The 21285-nt window shown below is 38.1% G+C and overlaps 1 protein-coding gene across 8 annotated transcripts in view; it reads right to left on the bottom strand.

Moving 5' to 3' along the window:
* The window catches only part of LOC149198157 (uncharacterized), a 488351-nt gene that overhangs the window by 258205 nt on the left and 208861 nt on the right, over positions 1-21285 (bottom strand). For 4 of the 8 annotated variants that reach the window (XM_089406139.1, XM_089406137.1, XM_089406134.1 and 1 more), the window contains exon 10: positions 18248-18379. The exons of 1 other annotated variant lie outside the window; for it this stretch is intronic. In XM_089406139.1, the coding sequence (XP_089262265.1) occupies positions 18248-18379 (132 nt within the window). Of the gene's footprint in view, positions 1-18238; positions 18380-21285 lie in introns of all 8 variants that reach the window. 3 more of the 8 variants (XM_089406136.1, XM_089406132.1, XM_089406131.1) reach the window with 1 other exon arrangement.

Raw genomic sequence — 21285 nt, forward strand, 5'->3', positions numbered from 1 at the left:
AAACATCAAAATTCATTCCATGCTCCAAAATTCGTCCTCCAAGAAGGATAGCGAAATTCTCAAGACAGATACATGTCGAATCCCAGTGATGATGTTAAAATGAATTCACATCAGTTGTATTTATACACTTCTAATGAGTTCGATTTAGCTAATTAGGCCTACATTAGCCCCTATAATAAAATAATGTGCAAAATAACTAACTTTTGGCAACAAGCCCACCAAACTAGCTCATAAACAAAAGAATAAGCCTCTCAAGAGGTCGAATGATCAATAATACATGTCGTTGGGCCTTCTAAGAAGCCTAATGAAGTCCATATGTGCCACAATGATGAATAGGACTCCCAAAAGTAGTGGACAAAGGGTTGGCCCCTTGTTCTCCAAATAATAAACATGTGGTGTTCCCAGTGGGTATGAGGGCACACAAGTAACCTCATGGGTCTCCAAGTAGATTGAAGATGCATGTAGACCATCTATAAGGGCTCAGATGATGGTGTAAGTGATGCCACATCAACATACAAGTCTTGGGTCATCTGCCAAGTGCATGGTACAATTGTGGGGCCAGCTGGGCATGGTGAACCAGGTGCATCTTGCTTGTCCAACAGGTGAATCTCAAGCAATCTTTGAACATCTCTAGGGATCCATGGAGTGTTACCTGCTGTTGTGGAGGCCCATGGCACTCTACACACACCCTACGTGTGCCAATGTAGCCCTCTAGAGGGTTAGGACCCCATATAGAGAGACCAAACCCAAAATGGAGACAATCTACAATCATGCATAAAATCCAATGCATCCCCTAGCCTCCCAATCAACGTTGCATGAAGCGGGGACGAAACGGGGACGTTTTTTGGAAGCGGGAATGCAAAAGCGTCATTTTCTAAAAATCTAGGAAGCGAAGCGTCTCGGAAGTGTCTTATATATATTTATATTCTTTTGCATTTATATTCAAAACAAACATCACAAATACCAAATTAGTTGTAGAAGACATGAAAACATGCATATTTTTACATAAATCAAGAGAAATATGGCATCCATGATTCCATTGTACATCAATGATTAATTATTCGAGCATCAACCATCTATATTCTAGCAACTATAAATATACATCAAATTTTTAAGCATATTATGAAACATAAACCATAAAGCATATTATCTAGCAAGTGAGCAACTGTCAACATTAGTCATGTCCAAAATTCAAATAATAATGTTTACAAAATAGGCCTCTTGGCCACCACCAAGACAAAAAGGTTCAAATTCACAACAAGCCTACAAGTCTAATGATTAATCTATGACAAAAGTAGTAAATTGTGAATATATCTACTAATCTCTCCTCCTTCCACCACAAAGAGTATGTGGCGGTGGGCGTCCACGTGGTGGCAATGAAGAAGATGGTGCCTGGTGGAAGTTGTGGCACTAAAACTGATGAAGACAAAGCCCCTGTTGTTGGTGTTGAACCATGGATCCCGTAGGTTGCGAATATAGCCATGCGAGATGGGTCCTGTTGACAAATGCGAGTGTCCTGAGGAGTATGCGAGTGTCCTATAGCCAGTAGAAGTCCTATGCCATGATAAAGCAAAACAGAAAAACCTTAGACTAATCCTCAACCATCCAAAAATGCTTCAAACCAATGTACCTCATCAAAAAAATGCCTTGGAGGGTATTTATATTTGATTGCCAATGTGAAAAGGTGCCTCTTGGAGGCAAGCTGACTTGGCCCATTAGTCAAATTTGAATTGTACCTAACCCATAGAATGGGAGGGAATTTTCAAATTTCAAATTTTAATTAATAAATTTGGCTTCTCTTTTTTGGAGAATTTCCCTTTTTGAAATGATTGCTTAAAAATGATCTTCTTGTGGCTTAGGGTTTATAAGAGAAATTTCTCCCTTAGTTGCCCCCAAATTTCAACACTCCCTCTCAGCTAGGGAGGAATTTCCATTGCATCATAAGTCTCAAGCTAGTGACCGTCATAAATTCCATTTCGAATGTCATGCCTCTGTTGAAATTTGGTACCGGAGGACAGGTGGTTCCCTTAGGCTTTGATCTTTGGCCTAGGGAAAAGTGTCCAAAAGAATTTAATTTTTCTCCTAAAGTGACTTTATAATTTTATAAAGTTAAATCTAATTTAAAAGTGACTTTAAGTGATAAAGTTATTAAGTCTAATTTTAAAGTGACTTTTATAAAGTCAATGAAAAATTAGAAAGGAAAAGTGACTTTGGAAATAAATGACTAAGTGGGTCTTTATTAAAGTGGGGTGAATTAAAAAATAGAAAGTGAGATTTAAATGAGCATTTAATCTCAACCATTGATCTAAATCTATTTCAGCCATTGGATTTAGAGATCACCCAAAAGTCACTTGGATCACCCAAAAGTCACTTGGAGTTATATTAAAGGAGGAAAAGGAGGAAAAGGTCATTCATTCTTTCATGAGCAGATTGGGAGAAGGAGAGCAAGAGAGCAAGAGAGATTTCTGAGCAGGAAGGAGAAGGAGACAGCAGCTTGGCACACATTCCAAGGCAGCAGTTGAGCAGATTTGTACAGCTGATTCAGCACATAGTGAAAGGCAGATTTTTGCACAAAAATCGAGGAGCAGTTTGCTGATTTTTCTGCACACAAAACAGAGGTCGTACAGCATTTATTGCTGTCCTGTTTGCTGTAATTTCCAGATTGCTGTGAGGCACGGGAAAGGAGATAAGTTGTAAATTTGCTTGCTGATTTTTTGCTGAATAATTCTCACTGTAAAAAGACAATTTTCAGAAATAAAGAAGAGCTCTCAAACTGGTTTTCCCCAAGAGTTGTAGGGGTTTTTCCAGGGTCAAGTTGACCAAAAATATCAGTGTTTTAATGTGTTTTAATGGCTGTTTTTAATTGCTGATTTTTAATTCTGCAATTTCCAGCATTCTGAAAAATTTCCAGAATTTGTGTTTTCAGCAATATTTATTTTTTTCAGTCTGTTAAATGTATGGTTATGGGAATGGGCATTTAACTACATGGGAGAAATAAGGAGAAACTGAAAACCGGGGTGGGAAAACAGAAATTTTTACAGCCTCAATATAAGAAGGCAGACAGTTGCATCATCAATAAGACCCATCTCATATTATCTCATCTCATAGAAGAAGAAGAATGCACAATCAACGAAAGGGAAGATCAATCCTCAAACCCTATCTTTCAGTCAAGACTCACGATTTCCATCTCAGTTATATCAACAAAACATTCATCTCATCACATCTCAACATAGCTCAATTCCTTTGATCAACAACAAAACAATTTCGATTTAACAGAAGAAGAAGAGGAAGAATCATCATAGGGAAGCATTCGGCTTCCATCCTACATCCAATAATCAATGCGGTCGTCTGAAATAGAATTATCATCGTCATTAAATCATATCTTGTCTCGACTCATTTCTGTAACCCATCTGTCTAGCATCATGTTAACCAACATCATCACATAGCAAGGCCTTGACTAACAGCTCTATCTCTCCACAAGATCATAGCACAATGTTGGCGAGACCAATGATTTATAGACACCATCATCATTGTCTCTCAAGGTACATACTCCACCCGGGTGTTCACCGAGTATGACCTTCTTTGGACTATTCTTATCTTGGATAGCTAGTCCTCAAAGAATATCAGTCCACAACTACTCTTGTCTTGAATGCCCTACCACATTCTCAAAGAGTATCGAATGCCAGATGGTTACCCAATCCTCCTTTCTTTCTTCCCAAGTGAAGACAAGAATGTAGTGTCTATATCTCCCTCTCAATTAGGGAGGATACATCAACCAAGCCAAGCTTGTCTCTCACGTACACAAGCTTCTTGTTTGGAATAGATTTTGTCAATATGTTAGCTACTTGCTCATTAGTGGAGATATATTGTAGCTACAACACACCATTTTGTACTAGCTCTCGAATATAGTGATACTTGTTGTTTATATGCTTTGTCTTTCCATGAAATACTAGGTCTTCAGACAAACGTATACAACTGGTGTTATCACAAAGTATCACTGTAGGGTTCATCGGTCCTTCAAACAGGTCAGATAGCAGCTTCCTTAACCAGACCGCTTCTCTGCTTACTTCACAGGCTACAACATATTCAGCGTCAGCACTACTTAATGCAACTGTGTCTTGTTTCCTGCTCATCCATGAGATCATGGAGGATCCTAAACTGAAACATCCTCCAGTAGTGCTTCTACCATCTTGTTCACTACCTCCCCAGTCGGAATCTGTATATCCTATCAAGTGGACATTATTTCTTTTGTCATATTTCAGGTAGTAATGAATGGTTCCTTGTAGATATCTCAGAATATGCTTTGTTACTATCCAATGATCATGCCTTGGCTCCACTTGGAATTGACTGAGAATATTTACTAAAAAACATGTCTGGTCGAGTATTCACCAAGTACATCAAAGAACCAATTAATTGTCTATACTTGGAAGGATCCACAGGGCTTGATTCAGAACTCCTCAGTCTCTACAAGTTTGTGATCATCAGAGTGGTCATAGGTTTGCAGTCCATCATGTCAAACTTCTTCAACATCTTGATCACGTACTTTCCTTGACCCAAATAAACTTCATCAGGTCCTTGCCAAACTTCTAGTCCCAAATAGTAATGCATCAACCCAAGATCCTTCATGTCAAATTCTATTGCTAGTCACTTCGTACATTCTTCAATTCGACCTTCTACACCTGTCAAGAGAAGATCATCTACATACAGAATAATGATTATAGGTTCTCCATCTACAACCTTGATATAAAGGTTCGGATCAGTAGAACTTTTTGTGAAGCCTATTTGTAGGTATGCATCCATTCTAGCATACCATGCCCTTGGTGCTTGTTTCAGGCCATCTAATGCTTTCTTCAATCTACAAACATATGCCTTCCTGTATTTAACTTCAAATCCCAAAGGTTGCTCTATATAGACTTCTTCATCTATTGTGCCATTCAGAAATGCAGTCTTGACATCCATTTGCTAGATGTTCCATCCCATCGACGTTGCTACAGAGACTAATGAATGAATCATCATATATCTTGTTGTTGGAGCAAATGTCTCTTCGTAGTCGATGCCTTCTTGTTGAGAGAAACCCCTAGCCACAAATCTTGCCTTATACTTATTTATACTTCCATATGCCGCATGTTTGATCTTATAGATCCACTTGGAAGTTACCACAGATTTGTCTTTGAACCAATGTATCTCATCGAAAAAATGCATTGCAGGGTATTTATATTTGATTGCCAATGTGAAAAGGTACCTCTTGGAAGCAAGCTAACTTGTCCCATTAGTCAAATTTGAATTGTAGCTGGCCCATAGGATGGGAGGGAAAATTTCAAATTTCAAATTTTAATTAATAAATTTACTTCTCTTTTTTGAAGAGTTTCCCTTTTTGAAATGATTGCTCAAATCTGATCTTCTTGTGGCTTAGGGTTTTCAAGAGAAATTTCTCCCTTAGCTACCCCCAAATTTCAACTCCCTCTCAGCTAGGGAGGAATTTCCATTGCATCATAACTCTCAAGCTAGTGACCGTCATAAATTCCATTTTGGATGTCATCTCTCAATATAAGAAGGCAGGCAGTTGCATCATCAATAAGACCCATCTCATATTATCTCATCTCATAGAAGAAGAATAATGCACAAACAATGAAAGGGAAGATCAATCCTCAAACCCTGTCTTTCAGTTAAGACTCACGATTTCCATCTTAGTTATATCAACAAAACATTCATCTCATCACATCTCAACACAACTCAATTCCTTTGATCATCAGTTGAACAATCTTGATTTAATAGAAGAAGAAGAAGAAGAAATCATCATAGGGAAGCATTTGGCTTCCATCCTATATCCAATAATCAATGCGGTCATCTCAAATAGAATTGTCATCGTCATTAAGTCATATCTCCTCTCGGCTCATTTTTGTCCGTCTTTGTCTGATAAATAATTTCAAATCTAAAGAGGAATGTGACATCGTAGGGGAGCCCAGCTCAACCTGGAATATCTGTTAGCGAGGAGCCAATGTTACAACCTGGGAAACTCATCATCAGGGAGCCAATGCTACCACCCGAAATCCAATGACAATAAGGAAGGTCCTATGGGACACTCTCACAATAAGGAAGGTCCTATGGGACATTCTCACTCCAAGTCATCTCACATAAGGGAGCATCCGGCTAGCACCCTATATCGAGCAATAGGTAAGATGACACTTACCAAGCAAGGATCACAACCATCCCATTGTGCAATCAATGGGTGAGATACCACTTGCTATACAAGGTAAGGATCACAACCATCCTATTTCCTATTGATCTTCCCAGCAATGACCCTTAAGAGTCATGTGGTAGAACACCTGCATCATAATCCGAGCTTGGGTGAGATACCCAACTTACCAAAGGTAAGGATCACACACCCCCAAGCCTCCTCAACTCATTGGCCAGACGGGGAGGGACAATCCCAACAAGCCTAGCTTGTGGGTATGATGCCAACTGGGGTATACTCTGCTAGACCAAGATAAGGGGAGATACCCAACTTGTCAAAACGGACAAGGATCACACACACCCTATGGGTGACAATAGGGGAGATACCCGACCTACTGCAAGAGTAGGATCACGCACACCTATTGTACAGAGTTCCCTCAACCCTAGGAGCTCTTTGGCTCAATTCCTCACCCTGGGAGCTCAAACAGGGGGGAAGAGCTAGCTCAATGTCCTTGATCAACCCGGACCCTTGCCCAGGAGGGTCACATCCATCAATCCATGTTGCTCTTTGAAGTTCAAAAACATATCAAAGTGCTCGTATTCGGTACCAACTCAAACAACTTATTGAAGAGTTCAAACATACTACTTCATACATTACCAAGAGCAGTAGTTTTTTGTTTTTCTATTCATATAAGACATCAAGTGTCAGAGCAAAAATATATAACATAAAGAAAAAGAATACCATATTCATCTTTACTCCCTCTCACGCAGGGAGGCAATAACCACAAGCTTAAGCTTGTCTCATATAGCAACATTATGTCTTTGTCCCAGTTATGAACAGAATTTGTCTAACTTAGAGTGCATACAAGGATCCATCAGTAACAATATGCCATAAAAACACTTCTATATGAGAGGTGGATCCAATCCCGTCATCAAAGAATTGTTAGCTCATTAATAAGCAAAGACATATCATTCACAATTTTAGATGTTCATTAATTCATGTCCAAAAGACATTTTTCATTTTGTAATCATAGGACTTCTAATTATCCATCATAAATAAATAGTAGGTGTTGGGATCTCATCAAGGATCTCTCCCTCTAAATGGGAAGCTTCTTCAATCATCATTAATCACGACATCAACCTATTCCTCATATTATTGTCATGCATCAACAAAATTGTCAGATCACAGAGTCAAATTATATCAGGTTCTCATACATATATACATCATGGTCATGACAAGTCATCATCATTAGTTGCTTCATTGTCACATATGAACATAACTTTAAACATCCATCTTCTTTATCGCATTATATAAATATTTCAGCAGAGTCCCATCATTAAGTCAAGGTATCCATTTGTCACATTTACAAATTTATTAGGACTTTATAGCAAAATTACAGCTTATCAAGGCCTTATTAAGATCAACAAGAAAGAAGTTAGTAAATCCTGAGTATCAATCTTACAACCACACTAATGCCATTAGGGTTACCGCATTTATTACAAGCATTGAAAACAATATCAAGTTGCGGTATATAAAAGTCAATGTTTCTTTATCTTAGACAACAATCAGGATATCCATCAAGGTCGTAGGTATTCACTGGTTACATCAAAAAGATCATGTTAGCTATGACTATAAAATGCATAGCATATCACATGTACCGGAGGTCAAACTTACTCTCATATGTATGTAACTGGCATGCATAAGTCATCTGTTGAGCCTCAAAAATGTCTTCCACTTTCACCTTAATGTCCATCATTTTACCCTCATTTCGTAACTCTGTAACTACATAACCCTACATTAAGTAACCATTTTCATGATCATATGGGTTTAGCATTATATTTTCCAAAGTCATTTATTTTAAGTATTTTAAGTGAATCTGTGATTAAATATTATAAAATTAACATGTTCTCATATATGCATGAAAGTGGTATAAGTTTTGTAATATTGTAGGCCTACTTGGAGCTTCTAGAAGGGTCCTACTTGGCCTACTAACTATAAATTCGAATTTCAAGTTCCAACTCAAGAAGATTTGTGGAGTAATTACAAAAGATGAGGATCATTATCTATGCATATTCAAAGGATAAGAATCATGGATGAGAGAATTTTGAGGGGATATGTATCTCACATTTTTAGGAGATTGGTTGTAACCACATGAGGTAAATGTGGATTTAGGAGAGATATCTGCATTTATTGATCAATCATCCTCAATTTTTGTATAAATAGGGGTGCATCCTTCAAAGGAATCCATTTATCTATCTATGTATTCTATTCTTCCAATCAATAAAATAGTTCAATCCAAGATTCTCCATCATATTGTTACTTTGAAGATGTGATAGTAGTTTGGTGTGCTTGTTGAGGAATGGAGGGCCCCCATCAACCACAGTTTGCACATCTTTGTACATTTGTAACATAGTATAGTTTTGTTATTTCATTTATTTTCATGCAAGTGTGTTTTTACTTTCAACAAGTGTGTTTCCATTTCATGCAAGTGTGCTTTTACTTTTAGCAAGTGTGTTTCCATTTCATGCAAGTGTGCTTTTACTTTCAGTAGGTGTGATTTACTTTCAAGCAAGTGTGATTTCCTTTATGTAAGTGTGATTTCAATTTATTTATGTTTGATTTCAATTTGGTTTGGTTTTGATTGATTTAATTTGTTTTGTAATTAGTTTTAGATTGCATTAGATTAATCTAATCTGAAAGATAACCACCTAGTACATATAGTACAGGTATACCTCATCAGTTTACGAAACCCCCGGGTTGACAAATTAAATGACAGGGATTTAATTAACCATTAAATCACCCAACATCGTCTATGAAGGAGATATTATTGTCATACCTCTAGGCCTAACTTTATGTCCAACATTGCAACAAAACTGAAACAGTATACCATACATACCTCGTAATATTCAAATACCTTTATCAACATATATGCTTTGTCATTGGAAGTAGTAGAGCTTTTCATGTTGCTCTAGCTTCCTCTTTCCTGTACTAGCTTTCATCCTGTTGCCGCACCAACTTCTTCCTGCACCAGCGAGCATTCAAATGATCCTTAAGAAAGATCAACTATTCACACCTTCATTTAGAATTATTAAAATTTTCAAATATGCAAGAAGGCTAAACAATGATCAAAATTATATATTTAAAACAAGAGCGGGGTCATAAAGAAATAAGTCTAGAAGGTACTTATCTTAAACGAGGATTGAAGGAAGAGTTTAGCTCCCTCTTGATCCTATCACCGAGAGCTTGCAAAAGAAATGCAATCATTTGTAGAATCATTGTTCCAAGTCCTTTCTTAAACATAAGGTGCCATAGGTCATCAACAAACATTAGCAGAGAAGGAGATGCCTTAACTATCAACAACATATCCAAACATACTGTCTCCTGGAGTGAATCTAGAATTATACTAAATTTGTCACTATGGTTTCAAGACTTCAGGCCTTCAAAATTTCCAAGCCATTCTTCAAGGTTTCTTCCAAACCCTAATCTTATGCTATCCAACAAACACTAAACAAGGGTGCCTAGGGTTTCCTTCAAACCCTAGCATTCTTTTAGGTCTTTGGTATCTTTATTTGCTTCCATCAACAGTGTCTTCATAGGGCTAATAACCATGACTTTTCTTCATCCCAGCTCTAATACCGTGTTAATTTTTCTAAGGGTTATAATGTTCTTTGCTTTGATAGTTGCATTATATCATAAACACATTAAATTCACCCCATAGAATTGTAACATTATTATGTCATGTGCCATTATGTGGAAAGAACAACTTCATCAATAATGCAGCGGAAGAGTAAAAGGAACACAGAAGAAAAACATACACACAAAGAGACACCAAGATTGGTCGGAGACTAGGGAAAAACCCCACAAGGGGGAAAACCCTTAATCAATTCTTCTCAGTGTCCCACGGGGACTCGCCGTCCCCCCCCCCCCCCCAGGGGTCTAGTTTCCTAGCTCCCCCGCGCTCCGGGGACTTGGTGTCATTTCCCCATGCTCCCAAAAAACAGGGTACGTAGGGGGACGTGCCAGGGGGTCGTTTCCTTGTCTTGAGGGGTCGTTTCCGAAAAGGGGGTTGTGAGGGGTCGTGAGGGGTCGAGGGGGGTCGTGGGGGGTCGAGGGGGCACGTGGGGGGTCAAGGGGCCCGATTTTTTAAAAAAAAACTTTTGAATATAATTAAAATTTAACATTAGTTTTAAAACTTTAGGGTTTCAATTCGTTTTTTTATAAATTTAATTCATTATTCGCCCTGGCCCCTCACTCCATTCGCAAGACGTCAAACCGCCGAGCAGCATTCCTCCCCCGTCGCCATTCACCTTGCAAGTTGTTGGTCCGTCGCCATTCTCGTTGGTCGCCATTCCGCTGGAGCGTGGAGCCTCGAACACAAGCACTGAAGCAATGAAGCCAAGCCATCGTTGATGTATGATGTATCAGACTTGACTTTTATAATTTTATGTCAATATTCATTGTTCAGTATTCAGTGTTCATAGTAGGAAGTGGAACATCAATATGGTTTAAACTTTAATCATAATGTATGATGTATGATTATAAATTAGAATTTTAAATTTATATGATATTAGATTATGATATTCATATCAATGATCATGCTTTGTAGCTTTTCAATTCAAACCCAATTGTCATAGTGGACTCAATTTATAAATTATATTTTATATTTATAAGTTTTTAAGACCCTGGTGTCCCCCCACGTTTCCTAAAAAATGGTGGGGATCTTTTGCATAGGCCGCTCCCGCGTATCCTCGCTCCCTCACGCCCTCATCCCGGAACCTTGGTGGAACATTTATTCTTCTTCTTCTTCTATTAGATTTCGTCAATCGTTCAAATGAGATACAAAGTGCAAATATCAACAGGTTGCCCAAGGCCATATATGTGTCTTGTTCACAACTTCGTATGTGAACAAGATTAATTGATAATGTAGGTACATAATACTATCATCAATACCCTGTTGTACTTGGCATTAGGGTTACAACATGTAAATGTTATCTCTTCTCTGAACTTCAACAATGCCATATATGAATCTGATGTCAATGATGTGAAATTGTGTTGAGACTGGCATATACCACAGTGCAGAGACTTACGTGTATACCACTGCCAAGGACAATATATGTAGTAGTGCCAACACCAATCAATACACCAGAGCAGAGACACGACTATAGACATAATGCTTGAGTCCATCCATACATTGAGAAATTAAAATAATGCAGAGCCAAGACTACATATAAAGAGGAACCATAATTGTGTGATGCCAAGACTGTAATATAAATGTGATGCCAAGAATTGAAGATATATGCGATGCCAGGACTATAATATATATATATATGATGCCTAGTCTGTAATATAAATGCGGTGCCAAGACTAAAGATATATGTGATGCCAAGAACTCTAACATATATGTGATGCCTGGACTGCAACATAAATTCGATGCCAATGGTTCTATGCTTAAGTAGAGGATGATATATATAGATGCCATGAGATTTGTGCGATGCCATAAATAATGAGACTGCAATGCAATAAAATAATCGTGTCGTAAGAAATGAAACTGCGTGATGCCATAAGATAACCGTGATGCCAGGAATGAATTACGATGCCATATACAGAGAGAGACCATACCAACCGGGACATACTGCGACAAGCCATCCGAGCCATATAAACCAAGTACTATGAGTGATCTTGGTGTGGACCATCGAGTCAACAACTCTGTGAACGTCAATTAAATGTGAGACCAAGGAGAGAAAGAAATGTGAGCCATGGATTATGAACGTATTGTCAATGTGAGATGTGGACCATCAAACGGATATACAAGTCGCAGAACATATAAGTATTATCGAGATTGTATCGATGTAACATAAGTCCTGTAATGCCATTACCATATGTGAGATCCCAAAATCATTGCATCGATTCTATATGAGTGAGAGCCCTAAATCAATACAGTGATTGTATATGCCATTATAGTGAGACAAAGAGAAAAATCAAGTGCCATACAGTCATGTCAATTGATAGGGATGTTATGTGTCATATAGCCAGACAGACATCATGATAGTAGCCCTGTAACTTCTACGAGAGAGATCCTGTAGGTTGCGAATATAGCCATGCGAGATAGGTCTTGTTGACAAATGCGCGTGTCTTGAGCAGTATGTGAGAGACTATTGATTTGGGGTAGCATCGAATGTGCTCTAGCCACGAAAATTGGTGGAAAGGCTAAAGCACATGAGATCTCCAATACCCAGAAATGGTTTGGGCAGAACCTAACCAGTTTGGAAGATATTAAAATAATTAATATTTTTAATGGAGTCCCTAAGTCTAAACTTAGGGAAAATAAAATATTAATGTGAATTAATATAAACTGTGTTAGAAGGGTCCAAAAGTCATGGATCAAGCCAGAGTTAATCTTAGCCGTTAATTAGGGACTTAATCTTGGCCGTTGATTTGTCAACGAGAAAAGTATAAGAAGAGGCTTGAAGGTCACTTGGAGAACACACCGAGTTGATCAAGATTTCGATTTTCTTGGGCAAGGTTTGCTGAGAAAGTCGAAAGAGTGATCAGAGTTGCAGCTAAGGGGCAGTGAATACAGAAGCAGAGAGGCAGAGATAGTACCAGGACGATCAGTGCAGAAGCTGGGAGAGAGGGACGCAGAGCCAGCCAGAGGTTCACGCAGAGCCAGAGGACGAGCTAGGGTGACATTGGCAGACGCTGGGCCAGAAAGGGCTGATGCAATCCCTAGAGGTTGACACTGGGGTTTTCGTGGGGCAGATTGGAGCTAGGAGCTGTCGGAGTGTTTATCCGAGGTTTCAGCCGGAATATCTGCTTCCGAGTAGAGAGGTACTACTGTCGAGATTATTCTCTGTTGGGTGAGCCGGTTTTGGCACCCAGATTGTATTCAGAAACTGCATAATAATAAAACCCTTAGATAGTTGCACCAGTTTTCCCGCATTGGGTTTTTTCGGAGACATTGGTCCAAAAACAACGGTGTCACTTGTGTGCTTGCTTTGTTTCCTTCAGTTGATGATCTGTAATGTGTTGAGCATGTACTTGTATTTATTTTCAGTATTTACATGGTAAATAACTTGTTAATTAATCAGAACAAGTAGGCAGAAATAAATCAAAAAGTACATGACGACTTTCTAACGGGTTAGACTTAGAAATTCCAACAGAGACTTGTAGCCAACAGAAGACCTGTGCCATGAAAAAGCAAAAGAGAAAAACCTTGGACTAATCCTCAACCATCCGAAAATGCTCCGAATCAATGTACCTCATCGAAACACTGCCTTGGAGGGTATTTATATTTGATTGCCAATGTGAAAAGGTGCCTCTTGGAGGCAAGCCGACTTGTCCCATTTGTCAAATTTGAATTGTAGTTGACCCATAGAATAGGAGGGAAAATTTCAAATTTCAAATTTTAATTAATGAATTTGACTTCTCTTCTTTGGAGAGTTTCCCCTTTTTAAATGATTGCTCAAAAATGATCTTCTTGTGGCCTAGGGTTTCTAAGAGAAATTTCTCCCTTAGTTGCCCCCAAATTTCAACATCCTTCTTCTTCACCTACAATTTCTTTGATCTCAGTGGTGAGTTGTTCATCATCAAATTGCATTTTTCTTCTGGGGCACACAAATCCTTCATCTATTGTAACATCTATACATTCGACAATTTTTTGAAGCCTCTTATTTGTTAAAATTGGAAACTAGGGCCAAACTCCATGTGGGTCATCTTATTTATGGCAGCTGATATTTTTCTTGGAATCCTCTCGTCGAGAGGTGTAGGATTGATCTAACGATCATCTAATTCCGACATGTATTTATGGAGATCTGAATTTATTTGTATATACTTGACAATTTGTCAAGGTCGGCTAGCAAGATAAACTATTTGGCACAACCCCAGCTTAACCTCAACGATTCATATAAATAGAAGACACCTTGTGGCATTATTTCACATCATCTCAACACTCATCTTCTCTCTCCTAATCTCATTGGGCCAGCGTAGGAGCAGTTTCTCTCACACATGCAAGAGGAAGGACGGATTTTCTGTTTTAGGGCAGCATTCACTGATTCTAGGGCAACGTTGACTTTTCTAGGTTTGCGTTGACCAAGTGCAGGGCTATTAAAGGGTGCATTGACCTGCGCATGTTGTTTGGGTGCTGCGTTGACCAGCATTGACCGAATTGTTGACCAATGTTGACTGGTTAGGGCTAACCGCAGGTTGTTGATAATTCACTGTTATTTTGACTGTTGACTGAGGGTTGTTTTGGGTTGTTGAAGTTTGTTGTTGAAGACTGAGTTCTTCAAGGTTGACTAGAGGTCAATCCGGGGGTGTTTGACTAGCTTTGACTTTGCAGGTAGCTGATTTCATTATTGTTGATATAAAATATCAGATTTCTGATATTGTACTATCTCTCTCTCTACTGAATTATTGAAGATTATAGAAGAATTAATCAAAGGGTTTCCCCACATTCGGGTTTGTCCCTGGCTAGCCGCCACATCTGGTGTCTCTTGTCTTGGCTTATCTACTATCGACTTATTTATGTTCTATCAGCATTTTACTTTATGTTAATGTGATTGCTAAACAGTGAAATTGACATTGGGCAAATAAGAAGAAATTGAAGTAAATTGCACTAAGCATAGAACATACCATAATTTAACATTATTGTAACATTTGTACCCTTTACTTCTGGAGGAATATCCAAGGAGAATTCTTTAATCGGCTCTAGGTTCAAATTTGCTAAGTTTATCATCATTTCTTTTGATAAAACATTTGCTTCCAACTATTTTGAAATGCTTAACAGTTGTGGGTTTGCCATAACATAGTTCATGTGGTGTTTTGTCACTGATAACTCTTACATGAGCTTTGTTGAGGAGCTCAACTATTGTTTGTATTGCTTATCCCCAAAAAGTGTGTGACACTCCAGTTTCATCAACCATTTCACGAGTCATTTGTTGAACTATTCTATTCAATCTTCTTGCAAGTCCATTTTGTTGAGGAGTTTTGACTATAGAAAGCAGTCTTTTGATAGCATGTTGATCGCAAAAATCAAAGAATTCATCTAATATGAATTCGCCTCCGCTATCAGATCTGAGACATTTGATTTTTAAGTCCAATTCATTTTCAAACATAGCCTTGAATATTTTAAATTTTTCAAAAGCCCCATCTTTGAATTTTAGCAAACCAACCCAGCACATCCTATTGTAGTCATTAATTAATAGCATAAAATATTGCTCACCTCGAGGAGATTTCTTTCTCATTGGTCCACATAAATCTGTATGAATTAATTCAAGAGGTTTTTCCGAAGAGCATTCTTTTACTTTGAATTGAACTCTTGACTACTTACCAAATTGACAGGATTTGCAGATGCTATTTTTCGGACGTATGATATATGGTATGTCACGAATAGCTTCGTTCTTAGTTTATATAAATGACTGAAACTGAGATGTCCCGGCTTTTTGTGCCATAGCCAGGTTTCTTCAGTTTTGCTCAAGAAGCAATGCTCACTGTCACCTTCTAAGATGTATAAATTATCTGGAGTTCTGGTTGCTTTAAATATGTTCTTTCTTGTGCCCAATTCTTTGATTAAACAACCTTTAAATCTAAAAGTAACTTCATGCCCCTAATCACACATTTGATTGACACTCAACAAGTTATGTTTCAAGCCATCTACAAACAATACATTCTCAACTTTGATTTTATCCTTTAAGATCACAGATCCTTTTCCCTTAATAGTAACAGGAGAATTATTACCAAAGGAGACATTATTTTCTTTCTGAACTTCATTAAAAGAAGCAAACTTATCTTTGTCACCTATCATGTGTTTCGAGCAGCCGCTATCAATATACCACAAATTCTCTTGACCCCTTGCATATAGGGCTAAACTGCATTTTTTAGAAGAAGTGGTCTTTCTTTTCCAAAATTTGGGAGGCTCTGTCTTTTGTTCATGTTGATAAGAAGGAACCATCCTGCTTCTGCATTTACTTTCCTCATGCCCAAAGTTATTGCATATGATACATTTAATGTCATTCATAAGAGGAGAGAAAACATTATTGGAGAACTTCCTTGACTTGTTTAAATTATGCTTGGCTCTTGCTTCTCTAGTCTTGATAGTTTCATAAGCTACACAGTGAATTGCTTTGTGACCAAAGTTATGACAAACAAAGCAGTAACCATGGAAGTAAGAGTACCTAGGAGCAAAGGATTTTCTTGAATAACTCGGTTCTTGATGATTAAATGAGTACCTTTCTAGCCTTGGTTGCCTCCATTGCTTTAGATCTGCATGGCTTGATCCTTCTTGCCTTTGTTGAGTCTTGTTGCCTTGATCATTCCCAATTTTTACAGCATTAGCATAACTTGTTGTACCTGCACCAGTAGATGTCATGGATTCAGAGTTTTTTTATTCTGATCTGCATTGTATCCAAGGCCTGTCTTGATTGATGGGAAACGTTGAACCTTAATAATCTCTTCTAATGTTTCTGACCCTTTTGTAAATCTGAGACTTGGATTCAACTAAGCTTTTGTTTTCTCAAGTTCTTTCCTTAGCCCCTATTACCCACCACCTGTGGGTAGTATCCATTGGAGAAAAAAATTCTCCTAGATGGTCCTCAACCGGCAACCAGCAGCCCCTTGTAGCCAACAGATAGCTCGTTGTGCCACTATCTCTGCCACCTAAGCCAGCCATATGGTCCCTCGCCCATCTCTTATGATCATATGTTTGAAGGTGGGTCTTCTGACACCTTCAAATGGGGAACACCCATTCGTTATAGGCCCTCAATATATTAACCAATTCTGCGACTCAATATGATCTAGTAGACCAAGTGATTTGTAATAAAATAATTTATCCAATTAGCTTAAATTATTTCCAAATCACTTTTACAAAAAACTCGACTAAAACACTAGGATTCACCTAAGACCTTGACGATAAATTCCACCCTAGCTTTGGGGTGAGGCTAGAGGGAAAAACTCTATCGATCATTCGTGTTTAGAAACACAGATGAATCAATGAGAAAAAAAACCTCCTAGAATAAAATTCGTCGCCAAAATAATAGGCTTACCTAGGTTGTTACACACATATTTGGTCTTACTAGCATTATTTACATTAAAATTTTGCAGAATGGGTTTACAACTTTGACAAACTGACAACTGATGATGATGAATCCAGGATATTCTTAATGCTCGAACATGAAGGAATTCCTTTGCGAAAATGTGTACTGCTATAGGGTAGTTGACACAGAGTGGTCAACAGGTTCAAAGTCCAAGCCAAAACAAAATAGAGGTTGAGAATCTTTCATTTAGACTTGCAGAAAATCAAAAGCCTGACCTTCCATATTTCCACTTAATATGCAGGGATACTAGATTTCTACAACCGCAAGCAGCCTTCATGCAACATATCTACTCATAAAAGACAGACAAGTTGCTAAAATATGCAGTAGATAGAGAGTATGAGTTGTCCATAGAATGTGCGTAGAACATAGCACTGGTGTTTCCATTATGGCTGTTTTTATGCCATTTTACTCACCAGGGAACTATGTTATCAGTGTCAGGCTATTATGGAGATAATTAATCTTGAATTTGAAAGCTTTTTAGAAAGATGTGAGAGATTATCCTTCCGGCACTTTTATTTCTTTCCACTGAACTAGAAACACAGGAAATGTTGGGACACACATTCTTTTAAAATATTATATTCCATTCTGAAAGTTTTATCAGGACCTAATACTTGTATTCTCTACATTCTACCATGAAGCTAGCATATATGTTTTCCTTTATCTCAATAAAATATTCTTTATTTACCAAAACACAAGTATATTGTTCAATCCAATTGAAAAAATATGAAGTTTACGCCTTTTTAACTGCTCAGCAAATTTTCCTAATTTTTTTATGATTTCCAAATTTTCATTTTTTGAACACTCAATGAGTTACTATTGAGACTGACGTTTGCAATACTAATATAAACAGACATGCATACTAAGCAAAGAACCATAAAGACAAAATGAGCATATTGGGGGTTTTCTTCAACATGCAACCACGCATGCTATAATACATCAAAGACCACATGTCTAATTTCTAGAGAAAACATACGAGGAAAACCTGGCCCTCTAATGAATTCTCCATGAATTGAAGAATTCTTTCAGTAGGAAGACAATTAATGCCAACCCAATTTGTAATCTCCAAAGCGATCTCACAAATACCAGTATTTAAGGTGACAAATTGTTCTTCAACCTGATTAAAGACAATCAAAAGGATTAGTTCTTTGAAAATAATGTTTACATTGAGAGAAGCAGAGACAAGCAGACTCGAACAAGAATCAAAAAGCAACGAAAAATAATATTTCAAAGCATAAATTTGCACCTAACATAGTTTATGGATTTCAGTTTTCAGTCTTGTGGACAAATATTTATAAATTTAAGTTCAGTCTTATGGACAAATAATTTATGGATTTAACTTTTCCATCTTGTTAAATAAATATTATACCAGTCATTGGCAGACACCCCAAAATGTGACAATGGCATATAGAGAGAGAGAGAGAGGGGGGGGGGGGGGGTGGGGAGCAGGGGAGGTGGGCGGGTTAGCTCAATTGTTTTGGACTGACAAATTTCATGCCAGAGATTGCTAAGAAGGCTTGGGTCCAAATCACTGTTGCAAATAATTGCAATTTTATCACAAAAAATTTGGAAAACATGATTTTTTGGCCTAGCCGATTACCATTAATTACAAAGCATTAGTAGGGACCTATGGTTGAATATTAGGCTGGCACACTCATTAATTATTGCTTTTTAAAATAAAATAGAATAATAAAAAAAGTGTGTTCCAAGGGACTTGTTCAGTCTGGTTCTTATAACATTGCTTCTATCGCCCCTATCCCTAGCCTAATGATTTTTTCTGTCGACTGCTGATTTTTTTGTGTGGTTACGATAAAATCGCAATTTTTTCAATCTTGAAAGAATCAGCTAGGCCAAAAAATCATAGTTGAGATTTAAATATATATATATATATATATATAGTTGAAATTTTAAAAATATTAAATTTACAAAAATGAGATATTGACGTAAAGATGTAAATTTTTTGAACATCTAGACAATATACCTACATCAATCACGAGAGATGACATATTTATTGACATGCAGAGACATCTACACATTTTTTATTTCTTGTGTATCTTTTTTATAGCTTTGGCATGGAGAGTGTTCAACAAGTGTTAAACAAAGATTTTCAAACAAGGACGGGACATGTTGCCTCAAAATCTAGCAAGTCTTGTGAAAGGCCTCACAAGATAAGGGCTAGACCATGATACAACAATGGGGTGGAGGCCACTGTTACCTCAGTGCTCCACCTCTTGCTCTTTAATAGAATTTCACCACAAGGGAGGCTTCCTAGTATAAGTCACCTAACGGATATTCTAAGGTAATGGCTCAAAGGTGATAGCTTTAATAGGCTCAGGTAGGGCACCAAACAAAGAACAAGGCTCAATCCAATGTGACAAGGAATAGCGTACCCTCTAAGGAGCCCACAAGAGGGGCTTGTAGCCTGAGGTTTAGATGATACTCAACAAAAATGGCACACTTAGACATACAAGGCCAAGAAAAGGCTTGCAAGAAAGATATGATCAACAAAATGGAGCCACAAGCCTTCAACAAGCCCTAAGTTGAAGCACTAATGCTAGGTTAGGGTTTCCTAGGCTAGAATTCCCTAGGGTTTGTGATGTAAGAAGTAAGGAGGCTATTCCAACCATGCAAAATGCAAGATTTAGATGTTGTAAGGTCCAACTAGCAAAAGAAACCTCAAAACAAGCCAATGCTTCAACATTAGTTGAATTCAGCCCTATGCCCTAGCCCTAGTGGCTTGCCATGAAGCGCTGAAATTGATTAGGAGAAGGAAAAGAATGAAGTTTTAATAGTTTTGACCATTTGTGTGGAAGCCAATGCCTACTGACTACTTGGATGATGAAGTCTACGGGAAGATTACTATGGAAATATCAAACCCTTGAAAGGATTAAGGGGGGAAACCCTAAGTTTCCACTTTTAGAACCCTGCCTATCATTCAATATGGGGATGAAAGAAAGAGAAAAGCTCTCTAGGAGGTTCTCAAGGGATGTACAAGATTTTAATTAAAGAATGCAACATTTCACCAAAAATTTCATATAGAGATATGCATTTAGACATGGAATATGGAAACCCTAGCAAAATGCATTGCATACAATAACAATAAAAGTATTCACAAGATGCCAATGAACAATCTTTCATTATCCCAAAATGCAATCTTCACAACAAGGGCTAATCTCCAATAGCAAAATATCCACAAAGATCACATCTCCACAAGAATAGTGAGGTACAAGAGCTAGGTTGAAACAGTCCACAAGTGATGATCAATGAACAAGGTGAGGTGACCTTTTATTTATATGAGGTCTACCTCACCTAATTTTAACTAATGAAGCCCCTAAACAAGTTTGATAATGAGTAAACATAAAATAATCCTTGAGTTACAACCCAACCCACTAGTTCAACATGAAAAAAAGGCCAAAATAAACCCACATGTGCGAGCCATAAGCCTCTAATATGATGATGCCATGCCCTTTTTGGGCTCCAAATGTTAGGTGATGATGAATAGAAGGCTGAATGTGTCTCCAAGCATTATGATCATGCATCATTTGAGGATTATTCCTCAAATCCAACCTCAAAGCAACTCCAAGGGTCTCAAATCAAGTTGAGGTGCCCCCACGTCATCTCCAAGGGTTTCCAATGTTGAACGTGGTGCCTCCTTTCTCCAACGTTAGGGCTCCATCAGGTGCAACAAGTCATCTCATGGGAGACCATACTCATATGGGCTTTGAATCACGACCTACCTATCAAGTAGTGTTAAGGCCAACCTAGGGGCATATTGGGTCCTGTGGTGCAATCATCAAGAATCCTTTGGGCTAGGCAAAAGAAGATCAGCATCGTGGAACCTAGGGATACTCTGGGATGTGTATCAATTGCTCAAGTCATCATACTACCCAGCACTCTAATGGAAGTGCACAACGATGCATCTGCTAACTCATCAACCTCTTTATAAAGGCCTGGGTACCTGTGGAGTGGGAACCCTCAAGGCTTGTGATGTTGTAGACCACCTAGCAAGACCAACTTAAACTC

Source organism: Pinus tabuliformis, chromosome 2_2 (assembly GCF_031772625.1).
Source record: "Pinus tabuliformis cultivar Carrire ecotype Pingquan chromosome 2_2, CPIR1, whole genome shotgun sequence".
NCBI classification, from domain to species: domain Eukaryota; kingdom Viridiplantae; phylum Streptophyta; class Pinopsida; order Pinales; family Pinaceae; genus Pinus; species Pinus tabuliformis.